We start from the raw sequence: 20,956 nt of genomic DNA on the forward strand, positions 1-20,956 counted from the left end.
CAGTTAGGTTTTCAGTATTCTGTACATGCAACCACTATACATGAGATAAATTTGCATGCAAATCTATCTCATGCATATTCATTGTGGATATCTTGAGAACTTGACTAGCTGGGTTTCTCGGGAGGACTGGGTTGAGAACCCCTGGCTTTTGCATTAACTTTTTTTTAGTCTGTAGTATGGGTCAGTCACCTTGTCGTCCCTCCCTGTCACCACCCGTGTATATCAGGATGAAATTGACAGGGTCTAGGACCCTGGGGGCCAGTCCCCAAAAGAGGGAAGGGCCGGGACGAGCAGGACTGGCATTTCATTCTATTTAAAGACTGTCCTGGGTCTGGTGATCGCTGAAGTTGTTGTGATGAGGCTCCTTGCTTTCAGCAACTCCTGGGCGATTTGAGAAGGGGAAACATGGAGGGTCCGGGCCCCGCGGACAGCGATCGGGCGTCCGAAATCTCCTTCTCCATAGACGAGGAAGTGCCTGAGGGTGTGCTGGAACCGCACGAAGCCGAGGAGCTGACCAGCAGGTAGTGCAGCCTAGAGCAACGATCACATTTAGTTTCCTTTAACTTTCATTTTCCAAAAGGATTCTTAAAAAAAAAAAAAAACCAAAACACAAATTCCAACAACTTTTGAAATACAGTATATGATTTAATGATTGAAAGGGTTCCCCACCCCCTCTTTTCTAAAGTTATTGCAAAACGTCACCAAAGCGCTGTGTGCTGCTCCCGCCCCTTTCCCCACATACACAAACTCGCATGCTCTGTCGCTTACACGTTAGGTTTCTTTACACCGGGGATTATGTGGGGCCTTGCTCGTTTGTGTTGTTTTGGGTTTTTATTTTTTTTTTAAATAAATCTTTATTCATTTTTAACACTTTCTTTTTTTCCCATGAAATTTTATTAAAGATTTTATCAAAATACAGTAAAAGAAAAATAATAATCCATATTAACAGCTGAATCATGTAAAAACAACCGGATATAAACTTGTAATCGATTACAACAAGAATTGATTAGGTATATATAATAGAAAGATAAGAAAATATCATCTAAAATAATGTAGTAGACGTAAAAAAAAAAAAAAGAGGTATTGAAGGAAAAAGAAACCCCCCTTTTTTCTTTCCTTTCATCATCCTTTTTCTTAATTAATTTTTTCTTTTCTTTTTAACACTTTCAATAAGTGGAATAGAGGATAAAAACATTTTATACTTTAAAACATCACTTAATATCCTTGCAAGACACAAACAGATTAATACCCTTCCCCCCACCCTACCCAACAATTATCATTATAATTCTTTATTAAATTTCCAGAACTTATAAAAAGTACGCTATAACATACATGTCATAACCATAAAATTAAGCATTTATAGACATTCAGAAACGGTTTATCAAAACCCAAAAAGTAACCTATCCCCTCCCAATCCCCTCAGGAAAGTTCAGACAAGTTGTTTTTTTTTAATATCATGTTTATTGAGGTCAACCAGAGTAACACAGGACATACAAAAAGTACAGACCAGAAAAGCAGAATCAAGCCATAAACCCGGCGAGGATCAATGCAATACAAACAACCGCACCATCAAAGAGCATAGGGATGGTGGGAAAAACAAGAGGATAACAAACAGCGCAGGGTAGGGAAAAAAGGGGGAAACACAAAACTGCAGGTATCTTCCATCTGCGCTCTCAGAACATCCCAACCACAGGAACAACCCATGTCCTCTGTTGGACCCCATAGAATTTTTAATGTAGAAGTGTTGGATACGTGCAGACAAGTTTTGTTTGGTTGTTTTTTTTTGCTGCTTTGGAAAATCAAAGCACATAGGCATTTTAATTCAAATATGATCCTCCTGAGCAAAATTTTAGCTATTTTAGGGGAAAAAAATGTATTCGTTGAACTGGGATGTCTGGTTTTTGCCTTACAATATACGTCATAAGGTGGCTGAGTTTAGACTTCCCAAGTTAAAACGAGCGGCGTGTCGGGTCATTGCCCTTTCACTTTGATGTCAAGCAGGAGTGGCAGAGGATTTATTACCAGACAAGGCATGCTCGATATCCTGAAGTATGGAAGCTAGACCACTTTAGAAGTTTACCTGCGGAAAAGACCTTGAGCGCTTCCAAAATTGTGTTTTCATTTGTAAATTACCTCTGCCTGCATGTGTGGTTTTGAAGAAATTGTGTTTTTCCAGCTAGTGGTTTGCATTATATGGTGAATCTTATGGTACTTTGACAATTAAGCTTAGATATGCGGTAACAGATGCTTTTTTTTTTTTTCCATCCAGCATGGAATATGGACAGTGCCCGGAGATAAACTGCTTGAGAAGAGTAGTTTCAGCTAGCCAGTAAATAAGCAGAACTATTGCTAAGATACATAATTTGCACCCGAACAAGAAACTGGGTGAAAACATTAAATTTAGAATCCTAGGGAGGAATAAATTTTAAAAACTTTATTTTGATTGGGGTAATAGGAAATGATGATTTACAAAGCAAGAATCTCTCTGAACATTGTGACATGTTGCTGCTAAAGAAAGTTCCCCTCTAGTACACATCTTGGAACAGTCTTGATTAAACTAAGGAGTAGGCACTGAGCATTATGAGAGCAATTCTGTAAGTGGGTGCTTACTGTTAAGTGCCCCAATGTCACACAGTGACAGCCTATTCTACTGTATGAAGGCATTTTGGGGGTCCAGCTTCCTTTGTAGAAAACTAGCATTGATGCACCTAACATTTACATTAGCCATAAATCTGCAATAGTTGTAGGTTTCCAAAGGCATGCATAATTTACAGTAATCAGTAAGTTGCATATGAAAATGGCAGCCCCTATTACTACTACACTGGCTATGGATTGAGGGAAGAGTCCTCTTCAAGTTTGGATGACTCTTCTTCAAAGCGCTACATGGCCTACTACCCAGCTACCTCACTGCTCAGTTCATCTTTGCGGGGCCTGACCATTCCACTCGATATCAGTCCTTCTTTACCCCAAAAAGGTTCATTAACAGACTCTTAGCATACCAAGCTGCCTCCAGAGATTCAGAACTGAATCCAATGATTAGAATATCATCTTCCTACATGCATTTTAGAAAGCTTCTAAAAATGCAACTTTTCTCTCAATTCTTATGATACCTTCCTAAGATGCATACAGATGTGTCTCTTCACTTTACTTGTTATTTCCTAAGTTACTTGTAGCTCACTGACATTGTTCAGTACACCATTTTTGTAAACCACATAGAACCAAAAAGCCTTTGCGATATATAAATACAAATTTATGTTATGTTATGTTACTAATCATATCTACAGCACTACTAAAAATACGCAGTGCTGTACACATCATATGCAAGTACTCTGTCCCTAGTGGGCTCACAATCTGTTTTTGAACCTGGGGCAATGGAGGGTTAAGTGACTTGCCCAGGGTCACAGGGAGCTGCAGTAGCAATTGAACCCAATTCTCCAGGATTTAACTTTGTTATACTAACCTATGTGAATAACTCCTTGAATTTCCACACTATACCATTCAGGCATATCCATACTTAGGCGCTTTGCTTGCACCTTGTATATGCAAGTATGCACTCATCTGCAAAACTGGTATTCTGTACATTTATGCATTCAAGAGGCATGTAAATATAAACACCATTTACAGAATTGTCATCTATGTCTGCTGCATGATGATGATGATAATCAGAAGGGAATCAACAGAGGAGAATGTAAAAGGCCAGATGTTCCAAGTAGTAGTATATTTAGCTGTGAGGCTTCATGGGTTGCAAGTGAGGTCAGTTATGGACACCCTTAGGGAAAGTACAGACTTGAACATACATGCAACATAAGCCATGCTGAGTCAAACCAAGCGTTATAGCGTTATAGAGTGTTCTATCTCTGGTACAGTCACAGTAGCCAGTCTGGATCACAAATATCCAGCAGATCCCCGAGTAGATTAATTTCTCATAGCTCAGTTCCAGAGCTAAACAATATCTTTCCCAAGTCTCTTAGTCTGCTTTGTTACTGTTTTACTTTTTTTATTTTTTTATTTTAATTTAAAGATGCTGTGTTGGTTTATCTATCTTTCATTTCACTTTAAAAACACATGGGCAGTCATTGGGTCTTCTTTTGGCCTTTTTTAGTGCAAGGGATTTATTTGATCTGGGCATCAATAGCAGTATTTTTAACTTATTTTTATGCCTCATGCAAACTTTTGATCCTGGCAGCCAAACCTTTTTAGTTTGTTTTTTCTAATTTCCTCATTATTCACAGTATCCCTTTTTAAAATTATACACTGCAGCAGTAGATTTGAGTGATCTACCTTCTGTAATTATGAAAGATTCAATCACATTGTGATCACGGTTGCATAGTGAACCCACCATTGTCATCCCTTGGTCCAGGTCCTGCATTCCAGTAAGGCCTAGATCTCAAGTAGTTACCCCTTTTGTTGGTTCCAGGACGAGCTTATCCATGGGGACATCATTTACAGCATGTAGAAACTACCTTCCAGTCAACACTGAGTGCACCTATCGAGTATGTTTTAATTACGATCTTTCTGATACCTGGAGCAATCCATCTGGTGTGCCGCAAGGGTCACCATTATCCCCACTGCTTTTCAATGTCTACTTGTCATCTTTAGGTGTACAACTAACCCAGCTGGGGATAAAATTATTTAGTTACACAGATGACTTTACGATCATTATCCCATTTGCTACCTCTCTCTCGGAAGTCACTCCTAAGGCAACAGAAATACTAAACTCGAAGGAGCAATGGATGACTGAATTCAAACTGAAGCTTAATTCAGAAAAAACAAAATTTTTTGTAGCTTTGCCACACCCACTTGACACTAAAACATCACTGTGCATCAATAAACATAGTTATCCCATCCAACCCACTATGAAGGTATTGGGTGTAACATTGGACCAGAGTCTAACCATGAAAGACCAGGTGGACTACTTAGTTAGAAAGGGTTTTTTTTACTCTCTGGAAGCTTCGGTCCATTAGAGCATATTTCGATGTTTCATCATTTAGAATCCTAGTACAATCCCTTATACTGAGTCAGATCGCAGAAGGACAGCAAGGAACTCCAGAGTGGCTTGAATCAATTGGAGAAGTGGGCAGATAAATGGCAGATGAAGTTTAATGTGGAAAAATGCAAAGTGATGCATTTAGGCAGAAAAAATAAAGATCACAAGTATAGTATGTCAGGTGTAACTCTGAGAAAGACCGAACAGGATAAGGACCTGGGTGTACTGATAGATAGGACCCTGAAACTGTCAGTGTAATGTGTGGCGGCGGCGAAGAAAGCAAATAGGCGTGATAAAGAAGGGAATTATGAGTAGATCAGAGAAAGTTATAACACCGCTCTACAGAACCATGGTCAGACCGTACCTGGAATACTGCATCCAGCATTGCTCTCCATACCTAAAGAAGGATATAAAACTGCTAGAGAGGGTGCAGAGACGAGCAACGAAGCTAGTGAAAGGTATGGAGAACCTGGACTACGAGGAACGACTTAGGAGACTGGGGTTGTTCTCCCTTGAGAAGAGGAGACTGCGAGGGGATCTGATCGAGACTTTCAAAATACTGAAAGGATTTGACAAAATAGAGCAGAGAAAGCAGTTATTTACAATGTCCAATGTGACACAGACAAGAGGACGAATATCAGGAAGTTCTGTTTCACGCAGCGAGTGGTCGACACCTGGAATGCTCTCCCAGAGGAAGAAATTGCAGAATCCATTGTTCTAGGATTTAAGGGTAAACTAGATGCACATCTCCTTAAGAGTGGCATAGAGTGCTAAGGGTAAGGGTAAATTAGATGCACATCTCCCTTGAGAAGCATACAGTGATATGGGGACTAAAACTATGTACAATCATACTCCACAATAACTGATCTCTAGTGCTGTTAATAACTAGTTTCTAACCTTGTTAATTCTACTTAATTTGTAACATCTTTTAACCATTGTAAACTGCATAGAACTTCACGGTCCTGTGGTATATAAACTGTTATTATTATTATTATTAATAATTTAAATCTTCCATTGTGCCATTAAAGTCATAAGCCTTCCTGTTTCTTTCTCTGCCCTCCCTTCCTCTTCCATGCAGGCTGCCTGGAAAGGATGGGCTGGAGCAGAACACCCTGCTATTCTGGAGTCCGAAAAGAAATTAGGGAGATGTGTTCCAGGCTACTCCTCCAGAAATTAAGTACTGATCTATAACATAAAGCACTTAATTTGCTCTACTCTATCATTCTATTATCATTTCTACCCTGGTATCACAATGTCCTTTCCATTGTCCTCTTTTCACCAGGTCTCTGAGATGCCTATTATAATCTACATTTTCATGTAGTCTCATACATTTTAACTTTCCAGTCTTATTCTTTAGTCTTCTGAAGTAGGAAGTTAATGGAGGTCATCTGAAGTAATTTGCCTTTGTTCAGGTGGTAAAGATTGGAATCAGACAAAAACATATAGGAGGAAGTTATCAAGCTGCATTAGGGCTGTAAATTATATTGTTTGCCCCTTAACATGACTGAAAGGACCCTAACACAACTGACCTTTTCTCACCATGGCAATATTTAGATCACTGTGAGTTACACGGCAATGAGATGTAAAACATGCAAATGCATATAAAGCAGCTCATTACTATGTAAAAACCATAATGCAACTTGTAAATCGTGTTATGGGCAGAAAATCATGATAAAATAACCTCAGCCAAAAGCTGGCTGACATTTATTTCTATTCATGTACCACTTTTTTGAAGAGATTCACTCTTTTTTTTTATATATAAGATTTACAATAATTAACCAAGAATTAACTCTTGTACAGAAAAAAAAAGGATAATAGTCTATAACAAATTAAAGCAAGAATACATACATTTACTTAGGAAATGAAAAAGATCAATTATCCTTCTAAAGTTCACAAAAACAGAAGCAGGATCCAAGAATAAAATGACTATTCCTCTATCAGGTAACTATTAAAAGCAAACAAAGTTGACTAGAATGCTGGAAGAATGACCAAATTATAAACTATGTTCTAGTTATTACTCCCCTCAAGATGTCTAGAAGATATAAAAGCTGTCAATTGTGTGGGTTCAAAAAACACATATTTAACAGAACCAAAATTAACTAAGCATTAACATGGGTACTTAAGAAAAAAAGTTCCACCAATCGAAATGACTCCTGGTTTTAAAAGTAAAAATTGCTTTCTACGTTTCTGGGTTTCACGAGAAACATCTGGAAATATTTGTATGCGGAGATCCAGGAAATCTTTCATTCTATTTTTGAAAAATAACTTCAAAATCCATATCTTATCTGACAGTAATGCTACTGATACCAATAAAGTAGAAGGTTGAACTAATTCACTGTCAGATTTCTCCAAAATGTCCGTAACATTTAATTTTTTTTTCCTCTTGCTCTGGCTGTTGGAGTTTAGTTGGTAGGTAATATACTTGTGTACAGGGTGGTACTAATTCTTCTGCTATCGCCAGTATTTCCAAGAAATATCTCTTTAATATCTCCCTAGGTGATGAGGTATACAGTTTCAGAAAATTTATAAATCGCAAATTATTGTTACGGGAGTTATTCTCTAGTGTCTCAGATTTTCTTCTTAGGTAAATATTGTCTCTAATTAATGTGTCTTGAACACGACGAATATCTACCAGGTCGTTATCCAATTTGTCTCCTTGGGTTTTAAAGGAAGTCATTTTTTGTTTTAATTCTCTTATTTCTTCATTGTGTCCAGTGCCTGTGTTTGCAGAATTAAAGATTTCCCTAGTGTTATTATTAAATTCCAAAGGGAATCTAGTGTCACTTCGGATGGCTTCAACATAGTAAAGGATTGTAAAGGCGTAGCTACTATTTGCTCACCCGCAAATCCCACAGCTTGCTGCTCTCCTGCTTGAGGTTGCTCAACTTCCTCCAGTGATAGTTGGTCAGGAATCTTCGGGCTCACCATACTAGAACTTTCAGCCTCCTGGGACAGAGACGCGGCTTCTCTCGTTGCGTCCTGACCCCGAGGTGAGCTGGAACACTGGGGTTCTGGAGGCAGAGCTCTAAGGTCAGGGCTCAAAGTTGTATCCGGCCCTGGGAGATCTGTACCGGCTCTGCTTACTGCCTGCGGCTCCAGTGCGCGAGGTTCCAACATCAACGGGTCATTCTTAAGGCGTCTCAGGTACGCATCAATTGTAGTGAAAGAGGGGGTCCCAGAGCGCTGCGAGACCCCAGCAATGCTCTTGCCTCTCCTCTTCGGCATTTTCAGGCAATTTGCTCACAATGGAGCACCAAAATATCCAAGAAATTAGCTTTATGATGCGAAAATCCCGGGGCGTCTACACAGCTTCAGTCAACTGCGGCCATCTTGGATCCATCAGCTGAAGAGATTCACTCTTATGTGAAGTATGTGTGTATGTGGAGGGGGGTGGCACACAGGCCTACAGGCTGCAGCCCAGGAGTACAGGTTTTGGTCACAGCTTTGAGGCCCAGTGCTCCTTGTTCACTGGAATAACGCTGTTTGTGAGGTGGCTTACCAGTAGTGTTATTCATTTAACATGGGAGTCAGCAACCTTAGAAACTTCTGCCCGTAATCTTAAGTTTAACCCACAATCTTTCTTTTCCATAGGTTTTAGGATATCCAATTTTCCAGTAATCCAATACTCCCCACAAGTCCAGAATCCACTGTAGCAGAGGCATTCTTGTCTCAGCACTCATAGAAACATAGAAAGTGACGGCAGATAAGGGCCACGGCCCATCTAGTCTGCCCACCAATGACCCTCCCTTACCTTTCTCTGTGAAGAGATCCCACGTGTCTATCCCATTTAGTCTTAAAATCAGGCATGCTGCTGGCCTCAATTACCTGTAGTGGAAGACTATTCCATCGATCAACCACCCTCTCGGTGAAGAAGTATTTCCTGGTGTCGCTATGCAATTTCCCGCCCCTGATTTTCCACGGATGCCCTCTTGTTGCCGTGGGACCTTTGAAAAAGAAGATATCCTCCTCCACCTCGATATGGCCCGTGAGGTATTTGAACGTCTCGATCATGTCTCCCCTCTCTCTGCGTTCCTCGAGTGTGTAAAGCTGCAATTTATCCAGCCGTTCTTCATACGGGAGACATACACAACTGACCTTTTCTCACCATGGCAATATTTAGATCACTGTGAGTTACACGGCAATGAGATGTAAAACATGCAAATGCATATAAAGCAGCTCATTACTATGTAAAAACCATAATGCAACTTGTAAATCGTGTTATGGGCAGAAAATCATGATAAAATAACCTCAGCCAAAAGCTGGCTGACATTTATTTCTATTCATGTACCACTTTTTTGAAGAGATTCACTCTTTTTTTTTATATATAAGATTTACAATAATTAACCAAGAATTAACTCTTGTACAGAAAAAAAAAGGATAATAGTCTATAACAAATTAAAGCAAGAATACATACATTTACTTAGGAAATGAAAAAGATCAATTATCCTTCTAAAGTTCACAAAAACAGAAGCAGGATCCAAGAATAAAATGACTATTCCTCTATCAGGTAACTATTAAAAGCAAACAAAGTTGACTAGAATGCTGGAAGAATGACCAAATTATAAACTATCCGGGTGGCCATCCGGGTGGCCATTCGCTGGACCGACTCAAGTCTCAGCACATCTTTGCGGTAATGTGGCCTCCAGAATTGTACACAGTATTTCAGATAGGGTCTCACCATGGATCTATACAATGGCATTATGACTTTGGGCTTACGCTGACGAAACTCCTGCATATACAACCTATGATTTGTCTGGCCTTTGATGAAGCTTTCTCCACTTGATTAGCAGTCTTCATGATTAGCAGTCTTCATGATCCTTCAAATATATCCATCTCCAAATATATATAAACACCTAGGATTTTTTTTGCCCTGATGATACAGGTATCTAGTATGAAAGGATCTGGTCCACTATGCCTTGTCCAGACTGTACCATTCCTAAACCTCACTAACTAAAGAAATCTGGAAGCAGAGCTGGAGAACCACTCTTCTGAGAGTACGCTGAGGAAATGCTGGTAACAGCTTCTATCATGACACTGCAAACATCTTTGGTACTAGCAGAAGTGCTTCCTGACGCTAATCTTGCAAAATCAGCATGAGTACTCGAGGTAGATCTGCCTCTTTCAAAGGCTGCAATGTCTGAATTCCCTTTTCCCACAAAGTCCTAAATCCCATTCCTCCCAGACCTGGGAGAAAATTACCTTTTCCCATCACATGGGAACATGGGGAACAATGTTCTGAGAGACCATATATTTTCTGGTTCTTCCATGCTATTATTTTGAAAGGAGAAGCAGAGAGACTCACCCTGAGCTGTGCTGATAGCTAGAGGAAAGGAGTTTGAGACCAGGAGGCAGAGCTACAACATTAGTGGAAGAGAGCGGATGTGGTCCCTATTCACAAAAGTGGTCACAGAGATGAAGCAGGAAACTACAGGTCAGTAAGCCTCACTTCGGTTGTTGGAAAAATAATGGAAGTGTTGCTGAAAGAAAGGAGAGTGAACTTCCTAGATATAGGAGGTAAATCATGCCAAATGAACCTGATTGAATTTTTTGATTGGGTGACCAGAGAACTGGATCAAGGACATATGCTAGATGTAATTTACCGTATATACTCAAATATAAGTCGATCCAAATACAAGTCGAGACCCCCTTCCCTCCCTCCCCTGTCAGACTCTGTACACAGCAACCTTCCTTCCTTCCCTCCCTCCCGTCAGGCTCTACACCCAGCACCCTTCCTTCCCCTGTCAGATTCTGCACCCTCCTTCCCAGGCTCTGCCCTATGTCCCCCCTCCTTGCCCTATCCTCATTCCTCTGCTGACCCTGGTGCAGCAGGCAGGAGCAAACTTGCCAAACTCCTGCCCCACTGCTAACTGGTTGCCGCAGATCCAGTTTCTTTGGTCGCTGAGTGGCACAAGCAGCAGCGTGATTTGGCGCTGCTGCTTGGCGCTGAGTGGCTTCCTTACTGGCTCTCGTGAATTTGGGAAAGCTTGCTCCTGCCCGCTGTACCTCCACCAGGGATAGGCAGAGGTAAGAGGATAGGGCAGGGAGGAGAGGGGCAGAGCCTGGTAGTAGTGGCCTGAAAAATTCTGGGAGGGAGCATTGGCTCAAATATAAACCAGGAACCCCATTTTTGGGCCAATTTTTGGGCCCCAAAATCCCGGTTTATATTCAAGTATATACAGTACTTAGATTTCAGCAAAGCCTTTGACATGGTTCCTCACAGGAGGCTTTTGAACAAACCTGAAGGGGTGAAGTTAGGACCCAAAGTGGTGAACTAGATTAGAAACTGGTTGTCGGACAGATGCCAGAGGGTGATGGTTAATGCAAGTCGCTCAGAGGAAGGAAAGGTGAGTAGTGGAGTCCCTCAGGGTTCGGTGCTGTGGCCGATCCTGTTCAATATGTTTGTGAGTGACATTGCTGAAGGGTTAGAAGGAAAGGTTTGCCTTTTTGCGGATGATACCAAAATTTGTAACAGAGTAGACACCAAGGAGGGAGTGGAAAACATGAAAAAGGATCTACAAAAGTTAGAGGAATGGTCTAATATCTGGCAACTAAAATTCAATGCAAAGAAATGCAGAGTAATGCATTTGAGGAATAATAATTGGAAGGAACCGTATATGCACGGACGAGGAGAGGGACCTTGGGGTGATATTGTCCAAAGATCTAAAGGCAAAAAAACAGTGTGACAAGGCAGTGGCTGTTGCCAGAAGGATGCTGGGCTGCATAAAGAGAGGCGTAACCAGTAGAAGAAAGAAGTTATTGATGCCCCTGTATAGGTCGTTGGTGAGGCCCCACTTGGAGTATTGTGTTCAGTTTTGGAGACCATATCTGGCGAAGGACATAAGAAGACTTGAAGCGGTCCAGAGGAAGGCGACGAAAATGATAGGAGGTTTATGACAAAAGACATATGAGGAGAGACTGGAAGCTAGAGGAGAGGAGGGACAGGAGAGATATGATTCAGACATTCAAGTACTTGAAAGGTATTAACATAGAACAAAACCTTTTCCAGAGAAAGGAAAATGGTAAAACCAGAGGACCTAATTTGAGGTAGAACATAAGAACATAAGAATTGCTGTTGCTGGGTCAGACCAGAGGTCCATCGTACCCAGCAGTCCACTCACGTGGTGGCCCTTAGGTCAAAGACCAGTGCTCTATGAGTCCAGCCTCACCAGTGTACGTTCCAGTTTAGCAGAAACTTGTCCAACTTTGTCTTGAATCCCTGGAGGGTGTTTTCCTCTATAACAGACTCCGCAAGAGCACTCTCTGGGTGAAGAACTTCCTTATGTTTGTACGGAATCTATCCCCTTTCAACTTTAAAGAGTGCCCTCTTCTTCTCCTTACCTTGGAGAGGGTGAACAACCTGTCTTTATCTACTAAGTCTATTCCCTTCAGTATCTTGAATGTTTCGATTATGTCCCCGCTCAGTCTTCTCTTTTCAAGGGAGAAGAGGCCAAATTTCTCTACTCTCTCACTGTACGGCAACTCCTCCAGCCCTTTAACTATTTTAGTCGCTCTTCTCTGGATCCTTTTGAGTAGTACCGTGTCCTTCTTCATGTACAGCGATCAGTGCTGGACGCAGTACTCCAGGTGAGGGCGCACCATGGCCCGGTACAGCGGCATGATAACCTTCTCCAATCTGTTGGTGATCCCCTTCTTTATCATTCCTAGCATTCTGTTTGCCCTTTTTGCTGCCACCGCGCATTGCGTGGACGGCTTCATTGACTTGTTGATCAGAATTCCCAAGTCTCTTTCCTGGGAGATCTCTCCAAGTACCGCCCCGGACATCCTGTATTCGTGCATGAGATTTTTGTTACTGACATGCATCACTTTACACTTATCCACGTTGAACCTCATTTGCCATGTTGATACCCATTTCTCGAGCTTGATTATGTCACGTTGCAGATCTTTGCAATCCCCCTGTGTCTTCACTACTCTGAATAACTTCGTATTGTCCACAAATTTAATCACCTCACTTGTCGTACCAATGTCCAGATCGTTTATAAAGATGTTGAAGAGCTTGGGTCCAAGCACTGAGCCCTGCGGCACCACACTGGTGACGCTCTTCCAGTCCAAGTATTGTCCATTTACCCCCACTCTGTTTCCTTTGCTCCAGCCAGTTTTTGATCCACGTGAGTATTTCACCCTTGATTCCATGGCTTGCTATTTTCCAAAAGAGTCGTTCATGTGGAACCTTGTCGACCACCTTCTGAAAATCCAGATATACGATGTCGACTGGGTCGCCCTTGTCTATCTGCCTGTTTACTCCCTCGAAGAAATGCAGCAAGTTCGTCAAACAAGATCTGCCTTTGCTGAAACCGTGCTGGTTGGTCCTCATTAGACCATGTCCGTCAAGGTGATCAATGATGCGCCTCTACCATCTTTCCCAGTACCGAGGTCAGACTCACCGGTCTGTAGTTTCCCGGATCTCCCCGCGAATCTTTTTTGAAGATCGGCGTAACATTTCCAATCTTCTGAAATCTTTCCCGATTTGATCGAAAGATTGGCTAGTAGTTGAAGCAGTTCAACTATAGTCCCTTTCAGTTCCTTGATGGCCCTCGGATGGATGCCATCTGGTCCCAGGGATTTATCACTCTTAAGCCTATCAATCTGCCTGCATACCTCTTCTAGACTGACTGTCAACCCTGTCAGTTTCCCATCTTCGTTTCCAGCATATATATGCTGTGTATATCCTCTTCGGAAAATACAGATGCAAAAAATGTGTTCCGTTTGTCGGCGATTGCTTTATCCTCCTTTAGCACTCCCTTTATTCCATGGTCATCCTACGGCCTCACCGCTTTTTCTGTGGGTCTTTTCCCCTTAATATATCAAAAGAATGGTTTAAAGTTTTTCGCCTCCTTGGCTATTTTTTCCTTGTAGTCTCTTTTGGCCTCTTTTACCGCCCTATGGCAACTGCGTTGATGTTTGTGCTTATTACAGTTTTCGTCCGTTTTTGACCTTTTCCATTCTTAAATGAAGTTTTCTCATCTCTGATCGCTTCGTTCACCTCTACAGTGAACCACGCTGGTTCTTTGTTCTTTTTCCTCTTGGATCCCTTGTTGATACGCGGTATATATAGATTTTGCGCCTCGGTGACTGTGTCCTAAAAAAGGGACCAAACTTGCTCTAGCGTTTTTACAGTGCTTATCCTCTTCTTAATCTTCTTCCCCACCATGAGTCTCATCATTTCGTAATTCCCTTTTTGGAAGTTCAGTGCCGTGGTCGTCGTTCTGGACCCATGTTTCGCCCCTGCATCCAGGTCGAAGTGGATCATATTGTGATCGCTGTTTCCCAGCATCCCTTCTACTTTTACACCTTGTGCCGGTCCTCGAAGTCCATTTAGAATTAAGTCCAGAATTGCATTTCCTCTTGTATTTTCCTTGACAAGTTGTTCCAGGAAGCAATTGCCTACAGCATCCAGGAACTTGGTCTCCCTAGCAAAGCCGGAGGTGACTAGGTTCAAGTCTATCCCCGGATAGTTGAAGTCACCCATGATAACTGCATTGCCTCCCTTGCAATTGTGTTTAATATTGTCCGTCATTTCTCCATCAATTTCTTCGGACTGCCCTGGGGGTACTCCTCTTCTTGATTTTTAAAAAATATTTCACGAACATCAACTCTTTTGCCTTTATTTTCGCCGCCACTAGTTTGGAGAAACCATAGCAGTTTCCTTTTTCTCTTGTTTTTATTTATTTTCCTCACATAAAGTTCAGTAGCCATTTTTATTGCTCCTTTCAGCTTGGACCACTGTTTTTCCACTTCTCTTATGTCCTCCCATCCATTCAGCTCTTTCTTCAGATATTCCCCCATGCTACTAAAGTCTGCACGTTTTAAATCCAGGACTTTGAGTTTTGTATGGTCACCCACCTCTTTAGCTGTTATATCAAACCAAAAAATTTGATGATTGCTACTTTCCAAGTAGACACCCACTTGGACATTAGACACACTTTCCCAATTTGTGAGCACCAGATCCAGTATTGTTTTTTTTTTCCTTTGTGGGTTCCGTCACCATTTGTCTGAGCATAGCCCCTTGAAAGGCATCCATGATCTCTCTACTTCTTTCCAATTCTACAGATGGGACTTTCCAGTCCACATCTGGCAGGTTGAAATCACCCAGTTGTAGCACCTCCTCTTTCTTTCCCAACCTTTAGATATCTGTAACCAGATCTTTATCAATATGCTGCAATTGAGTTGGAGGTCTGTAGACAACACCCATGTAGATAGGAGTTCCATCTTTTATTTTCAAATTGATCCTTATCGCTTCTTCCTTTCCTCAGGTTCCCTGCATTTCAGTCGCTTTGATATTGTTCTTCACATAAAGAGCTACTCCTCCGCCTTTATGATCATCTTTTTCCTTCGTACAAAGATTATAGCCTGGTATGTTTTTGTGTCCCATCCATTGTAATCACTGAATCATGTCTCTGTGATAGCAGCAATATCCAAGTCTGCCTCTAACATCAGGGTTTTGATAAGATGCTGCAAAATCTTACCATAAACAGACAAATTCTCGCTACTAACCAAATAGCTGTTATAGGATAGGTTTATTAGTAATAAGCAAAAGGCAACTCACATGAAATAGCAAAGTACAGCATATTGGCTACAAAGGATAGCATACATACGAAATAGTAAGCTGATGTTCTTTTGGGTATGACTCCTCACTCTTCTCTTCTCCTTCTCCTCTTATGCCATCCAGCATGTCACTTATATACATTATTTCAGTAGCCTAGGGCACTTCCTAGTTACTCACTTCTCATTGGTTTGTCACATATGCCATTTTTTTTGGGCTGAGTGATAGTGCATTTTATAGCACCAGCCTTGGCGGTAACAGCTCCCACACTCATAGAATTCCTATGAGCGTCGGAGCTATTACCGTCACAGCCAGCACCAAAAACCGCACTATGGTTTTATAAAAGGGGGGGGGGGGTTAATTTGTGGTCCTAGGTTTGCATACGGGTTATCTGTGTTCTGCATGTGTGACCAAGGTCAGGTACTCTGGTAGGAATGAATGTTGAGAAGCACACAGTGTAGTTTAATTTTGTGGTTAACCATTATGTATTGTTAAAAAGATTATATTGTGTGTATATATGAAAAATGAATGGAAACAATGGCATTATAATTAGTACTATTATTATGGGGGTGGGGTCTGGGGCGGAGCATGGGCAGGGTCTGAGGCAGAGCTTTTGGGGGCCCTCCCCCACACAAAAAAGTGTTCTGCTGCCTATGGTTTTGAGAACCTCTGCTATAAAGGAATGTAGCACATTGCAAGTGCCTACATCTTGGCACCTGTTTATAGTACTACCCCCTATGATGATTATATTGAAGAGTGAAGAGATAAGAACCAGTGGAAAGCCCTGAATTTTGAATCACTTAAGAAAACAGGAAACTTTCAACTCTGTATAACCTCAAAAACAAGTAATATAAGTGGGTGGAATGCCAATGGCTGGGCAACTAGCCAAACAAAGATGGTGAAGGGTGTTGTATGCAGCTGTTTGAGTTTGCAAGTGAGGAGTCTTATGTCCAGCTAACTATGAGTCACTTGTTTACAGCTAGTGATAAAATGCTGAAGGATCTTAGCAAAGACTCAGAGCCTCTGTCTCCACTGTATAGCGTGCTGGGCTCCCAGACTTTTTGGTTCTTTGCTGAAAATGGCTCTCTTAGCTGAGGGATAGGACTGAGATGCTGAGAAGTTTGGTGATGTATTTTGCATCATGTTAATTAAGCTGTTGATTTATTGCATGAATAAATGTAGCTACTTACATCATTTTATGAGTATTTTTTTCTGTGCTTTTCACTTAAACAGTGCCATTAAAGAATACCCTGCAACAGTGTTTCCCAACTTCTTCAAGCCAAGTACCCCCTAAGTCGAACAAATTTCAAGCGAGTACCCCCTGAGCTCCAAGCAGCAGAGGTTTCGAAATGGACATTTTTTAACTAACTAGGCAACATACATAACAAATGCAAGTCACTTCAACTGACATTTCTGATATCTTGCATTTCCATTTCTGTTTCTTTTTCTCTTGTACATTGTTATGTGTATATGCAAAGTCTGACTCCTTGAGGTTTACAGTTCAAGTTTTTGCCTTCATATCTCTATTACTGATCTCTGGTCACACACGCAAGATACAGACAGACCTTTAACGCTCTTAGGAACTCTATGAACGTCGGGAGCAGTGCGGGCCATCCAGAGCGGCTCCCTGCGCTAAAACCTGCTAGAGCAGTTTCACAGAAGAGGGGGTATGTCTCTCTTCCTTGCCTCCCCTATAGTCCACATCTCTTCATCCCTGAGTCCAGTGCTTTCACTCTTCCTTTTCCAATTCAGTTTCTCTCCACTACCTCTTCTACAGTCCCACTCCAAATCCAGCAGCAGCTCTCCTTCTTTTTCCTCTGCACCCAGTCCAGCAGCACCTGTCCCCCTCATCTCCCCTCCAGTTCAGCAGCACCTCTCTCCTTCTCATCTCTTCCCCCACAATGCAGCAGCATCTCTCTCACCTCCACCACAGATCCAGAAGCACCTATTTCTCACCTCTTCCCCAGGTCCAGTAGCAATGCTGCTGGTATAGCCAGCCAATCTGCTTCTGAGATTTTTCTAGGCTCTGACCCACTTCTGATGATGCAACTTCCTCTTTCTTCAGAGGTGGGCTGTGTCCTAGCAAAGTCCTGGAGAAAGGCTGGTTGAATCGTTGCACTGCTATACCAGCAGCATTGCAGGCATGGAGTGGCTTAGTATATCATATCCCATCCTCTTTCCCCCTTCTACCAGTGAATCATTTTATAATAGCTAAGGAGGAGGATGGGTGCTTGTTAATGTTTCAAGTGTCACTCAAGAACAATCCTGTTCTACAAGACCAAATCTTTCCTCTGTCACTAAAACTCTGTCTAACTTTGAGCATAAGCAATCCACTTTACGTGTTTATGTATCAAGTTACCTAACTATAATTAGGTAATAATTGTAATAAGTGTTTCTTCTGCCCTGCAGTTAAGAGATCACTGCCAGAAGTGGCAGTGATTTCAAAGTCTTAAATTATAGAGCACTTCAGATTCAATTTACACAGTAATGCAGTAGATTAAAAGTGAAAGGAGATCAGAAATCCAATGTTTAGCCTCTCTGACAGTTCCTTTAATCAAGGCCAGGGGTAGGCAATTCCGGTCCTCGAGAGCCAGAGCCAGGTCAGGTTTTCAAGATATCCACAATAAATATGCATGAGATAGATTTGCATCTCAAGGAGGCAGTGCATGCAAATCCATCTTGTACATATTCATGGTGGATATCCTGAAACCTGACCTGGCTCCGGCTCTCCAGGACTGGAATTGCCTACCCCTGATCTAGGCCATGGTGGTATTCGATGTTTCTTTTAAATGCTGGCTGCTGCAGTCAATTAGTACCATGATATTTAATGCCAATACCAGGGTATTTGTTGATATTGAATACATGGCATAAAAGGCAGCACCGGGAGTTACCCAGATAACCATCCAGGCAACTATCACTAGGGCTGCAATTTGATATTAAAAAATTTAATCACGATTAATCACACAATTAAAAGGCCAACAATGCTCCCTCTCTCCTCCTTCCCTCCCCTCTGTCCCCTGGGTCCAACATCTATCCTTATCCCTTTCCTCCTATGTTCCTCCCCCCCTTCTCCCTCGTGAGTCCAACCTGCCAACATCTTATTTCTGCCCTATGTCCATCTTTCCCTTCTACCCCTGCGAGTCCAGCTTTGCTTCCTTTCTCTTCCTTTCCTTCTCCCAAATCAGAATCTATCATCTATCTTTCTCACTTCCCTCACTCCTCTCCACACTCCAGATCAAATATCCTTTTCACTTCACTCCTTTCACCCTCACCAACCCCCCAGGTCCAGCCTGCCAGCATCTTATTTCAGTCCTGTGCCCATCTCTCCCTTTGACCGCTCCCCTTCCGCCCCTGGTTCCAAGATCTCTCTCTTTCCCTCTCATCTCCCACTTGCCCTCCTGGGTCCAACATTTTTCTCACTCTTTCCTCCTTCCCACCCCCCACCCAGTTTAGAACAGCTTTTTAACTGTCTTAAGCTGTATAGATATTCAGTACTGGTGTCTGGATAACTGTTGCCAATCTCTGGGCAAGGTCAGAAAATGCCACTGAAAATCCAGATATGGCTCTGATCAGTCCTTAGCCTGATAGCAATAAATATGATTGGATATTGGGCTATATGTTTAAAAACAATTAGATCTGGTCTAGTTTTGAATCATCATCATCTCTTCTGGTTCTCTATCCAGAAAAGGAAAATCCTATTAGTTATAGTTTACTAATTTTGTATTGCAGATTTTTTAGAAACTGAGGGAAGGCAGTCTCTCAAAAGTGCATGGTTCAGAACAAGGTATTTTAAAAACATATCACCAAAACAGGAGCGACAGGAAATTCCGATAGTGAGGTTGCAACAGGGACCATAGTAAACCAGGTGTGTTTAAATACAGAGCAAAAAGATTTTAAAGACTGCAAATGATCACTATTAATTGTTGATCAAGTTGTACATAGGAACAACACTGTTTGAAATGTCTGTATGCAAATGTAAGAAGCCTACGAAACAAGATGGGAGAGTTAGAATATATGCATTAAATGAAAATGAGTTCTGGTGAAAGGAAGAGAAGGAGATAGTGGATGCTGCGGATGGGCAGATTGGATGGGCCATTTGGCCTTTGTCTGCTGTCATGTTTCTATGTTTCTACCAATGGGACACTGTCGTACCAGGGAACAAATTATATTGCAGTGATAGGGTGGATCAAATTGGTGGAGGGGCAGCATTATATGTTAAGACGGACCTTGAATCGAGTAGACTAAAAATTCTACAGGACATAAATCATACCTTGGAATCCCTATGGATAGAAATTCCATGTGTAAAGGGGATTGGAGTACTGGTGAGGCCCCACTTGGAGTATTGTGTTCAGTTTTGGAGACCGTATCTGGCAAAAGACGTAAGAAGACTTGAGGCGGTCCAGAGGAGGGTGACGAAAATGATAGGAGGCTTGCGCCAGAAGACGTATGAGGAGAGACTGGAAGCCCTGAATATGTATACCCTAGAGGAAAGGAGAGACAGGGGAGATATGATTCAGACGTTCAAATACTTAAAGGGTATTAACGTAGAACAAAATCTTTTCCAGAGAAAGGAAAATGGTAAAACCAGAGGACATAATTTGAGGTTGAGGGGTGGTAGATTCAGGGGCAATGTTAGGAAATTCTACTTTACGGAGAGGGTGGTGGATGCTTGGAATGCGCTCCCGAGAGAGGTGGTGGAGAGTAAAACTGTGACTGAGTTCAAAGAAGCTTGGGATAAACACAGAAGATTTAGAATCAGAAAATAATATTAAAGATTGAACTAGGCCAGTTACTGGGCAGACTTGTACGGTCTGTGTCTGTGCATGGCCGTTTGGAGGAGGATGGGCAGGGGAGGGCTTCAATGGCTGGGAGGGTGTAGATGGGCTGGAGTAAGTCTTAACAGAGATTTCGGCAGTTGGAACCCAAGCACAGTACCAGGTAAAGCTTTGGATTCTCGCCCAGAAATAGCTAAGAAGAAAAAAAAAAAATTTAAATTGAATCAGGTTGGGCAGACTGGATGGACCATTCGGGTCTTTATCTGCCGTCATCTACTATGTTACTATGTTACTACCGTCCACCTGGCTAAGATGAACAGACAGAAACAGAAATGTTATCAGAAACTAGGGAGGCTAACAAACCTAAAGGATCCCTAAGGTTTAAACACGACGTTCGAATAGCAGCCATTCTATTAAAAGGAAGAAAATGCTTACTGTCCTCTTTATGCATCCTTATTGTGTGAATAGTGTGATAAAGATTTCCGCTAGTTTATTTTTATTTTTAAGTGTTTTGAAATGAACAATAATGCACATATATAAAAAAGAATAAAAGAATACAAAAGATTTGAAAGAAAAAATGAATAGAATAATAAAGACACCTTATATAATGTGTATTTTCCATGTTTTTTGGTT

The 20,956-nt window shown here is 41.7% G+C and overlaps 1 protein-coding gene across 3 annotated transcripts in view; it reads left to right on the forward strand.

The window, feature by feature from the left end:
- Window positions 1-271: 271 nt before the first annotated feature.
- CMYA5 (cardiomyopathy associated 5) overlaps window positions 272-20,956 on the forward strand; it is a 119,819-nt gene continuing 99,134 nt past the window's right edge. The window contains exon 1 of one of the 3 annotated variants that reach the window (XM_033929703.1): window positions 272-521. In XM_033929703.1, the coding sequence (XP_033785594.1) occupies window positions 406-521 (116 nt within the window). In that variant the 5' untranslated portion in view covers window positions 272-405. The remainder of the gene's footprint in view (window positions 522-20,956) is intronic. The other 2 variants (XR_004537982.1, XM_033929689.1) reach the window with 2 other exon arrangements.

This window comes from Geotrypetes seraphini, chromosome 1, assembly GCF_902459505.1.
Source record: "Geotrypetes seraphini chromosome 1, aGeoSer1.1, whole genome shotgun sequence".
In the NCBI taxonomy this organism is placed as follows: domain Eukaryota; kingdom Metazoa; phylum Chordata; class Amphibia; order Gymnophiona; family Dermophiidae; genus Geotrypetes; species Geotrypetes seraphini.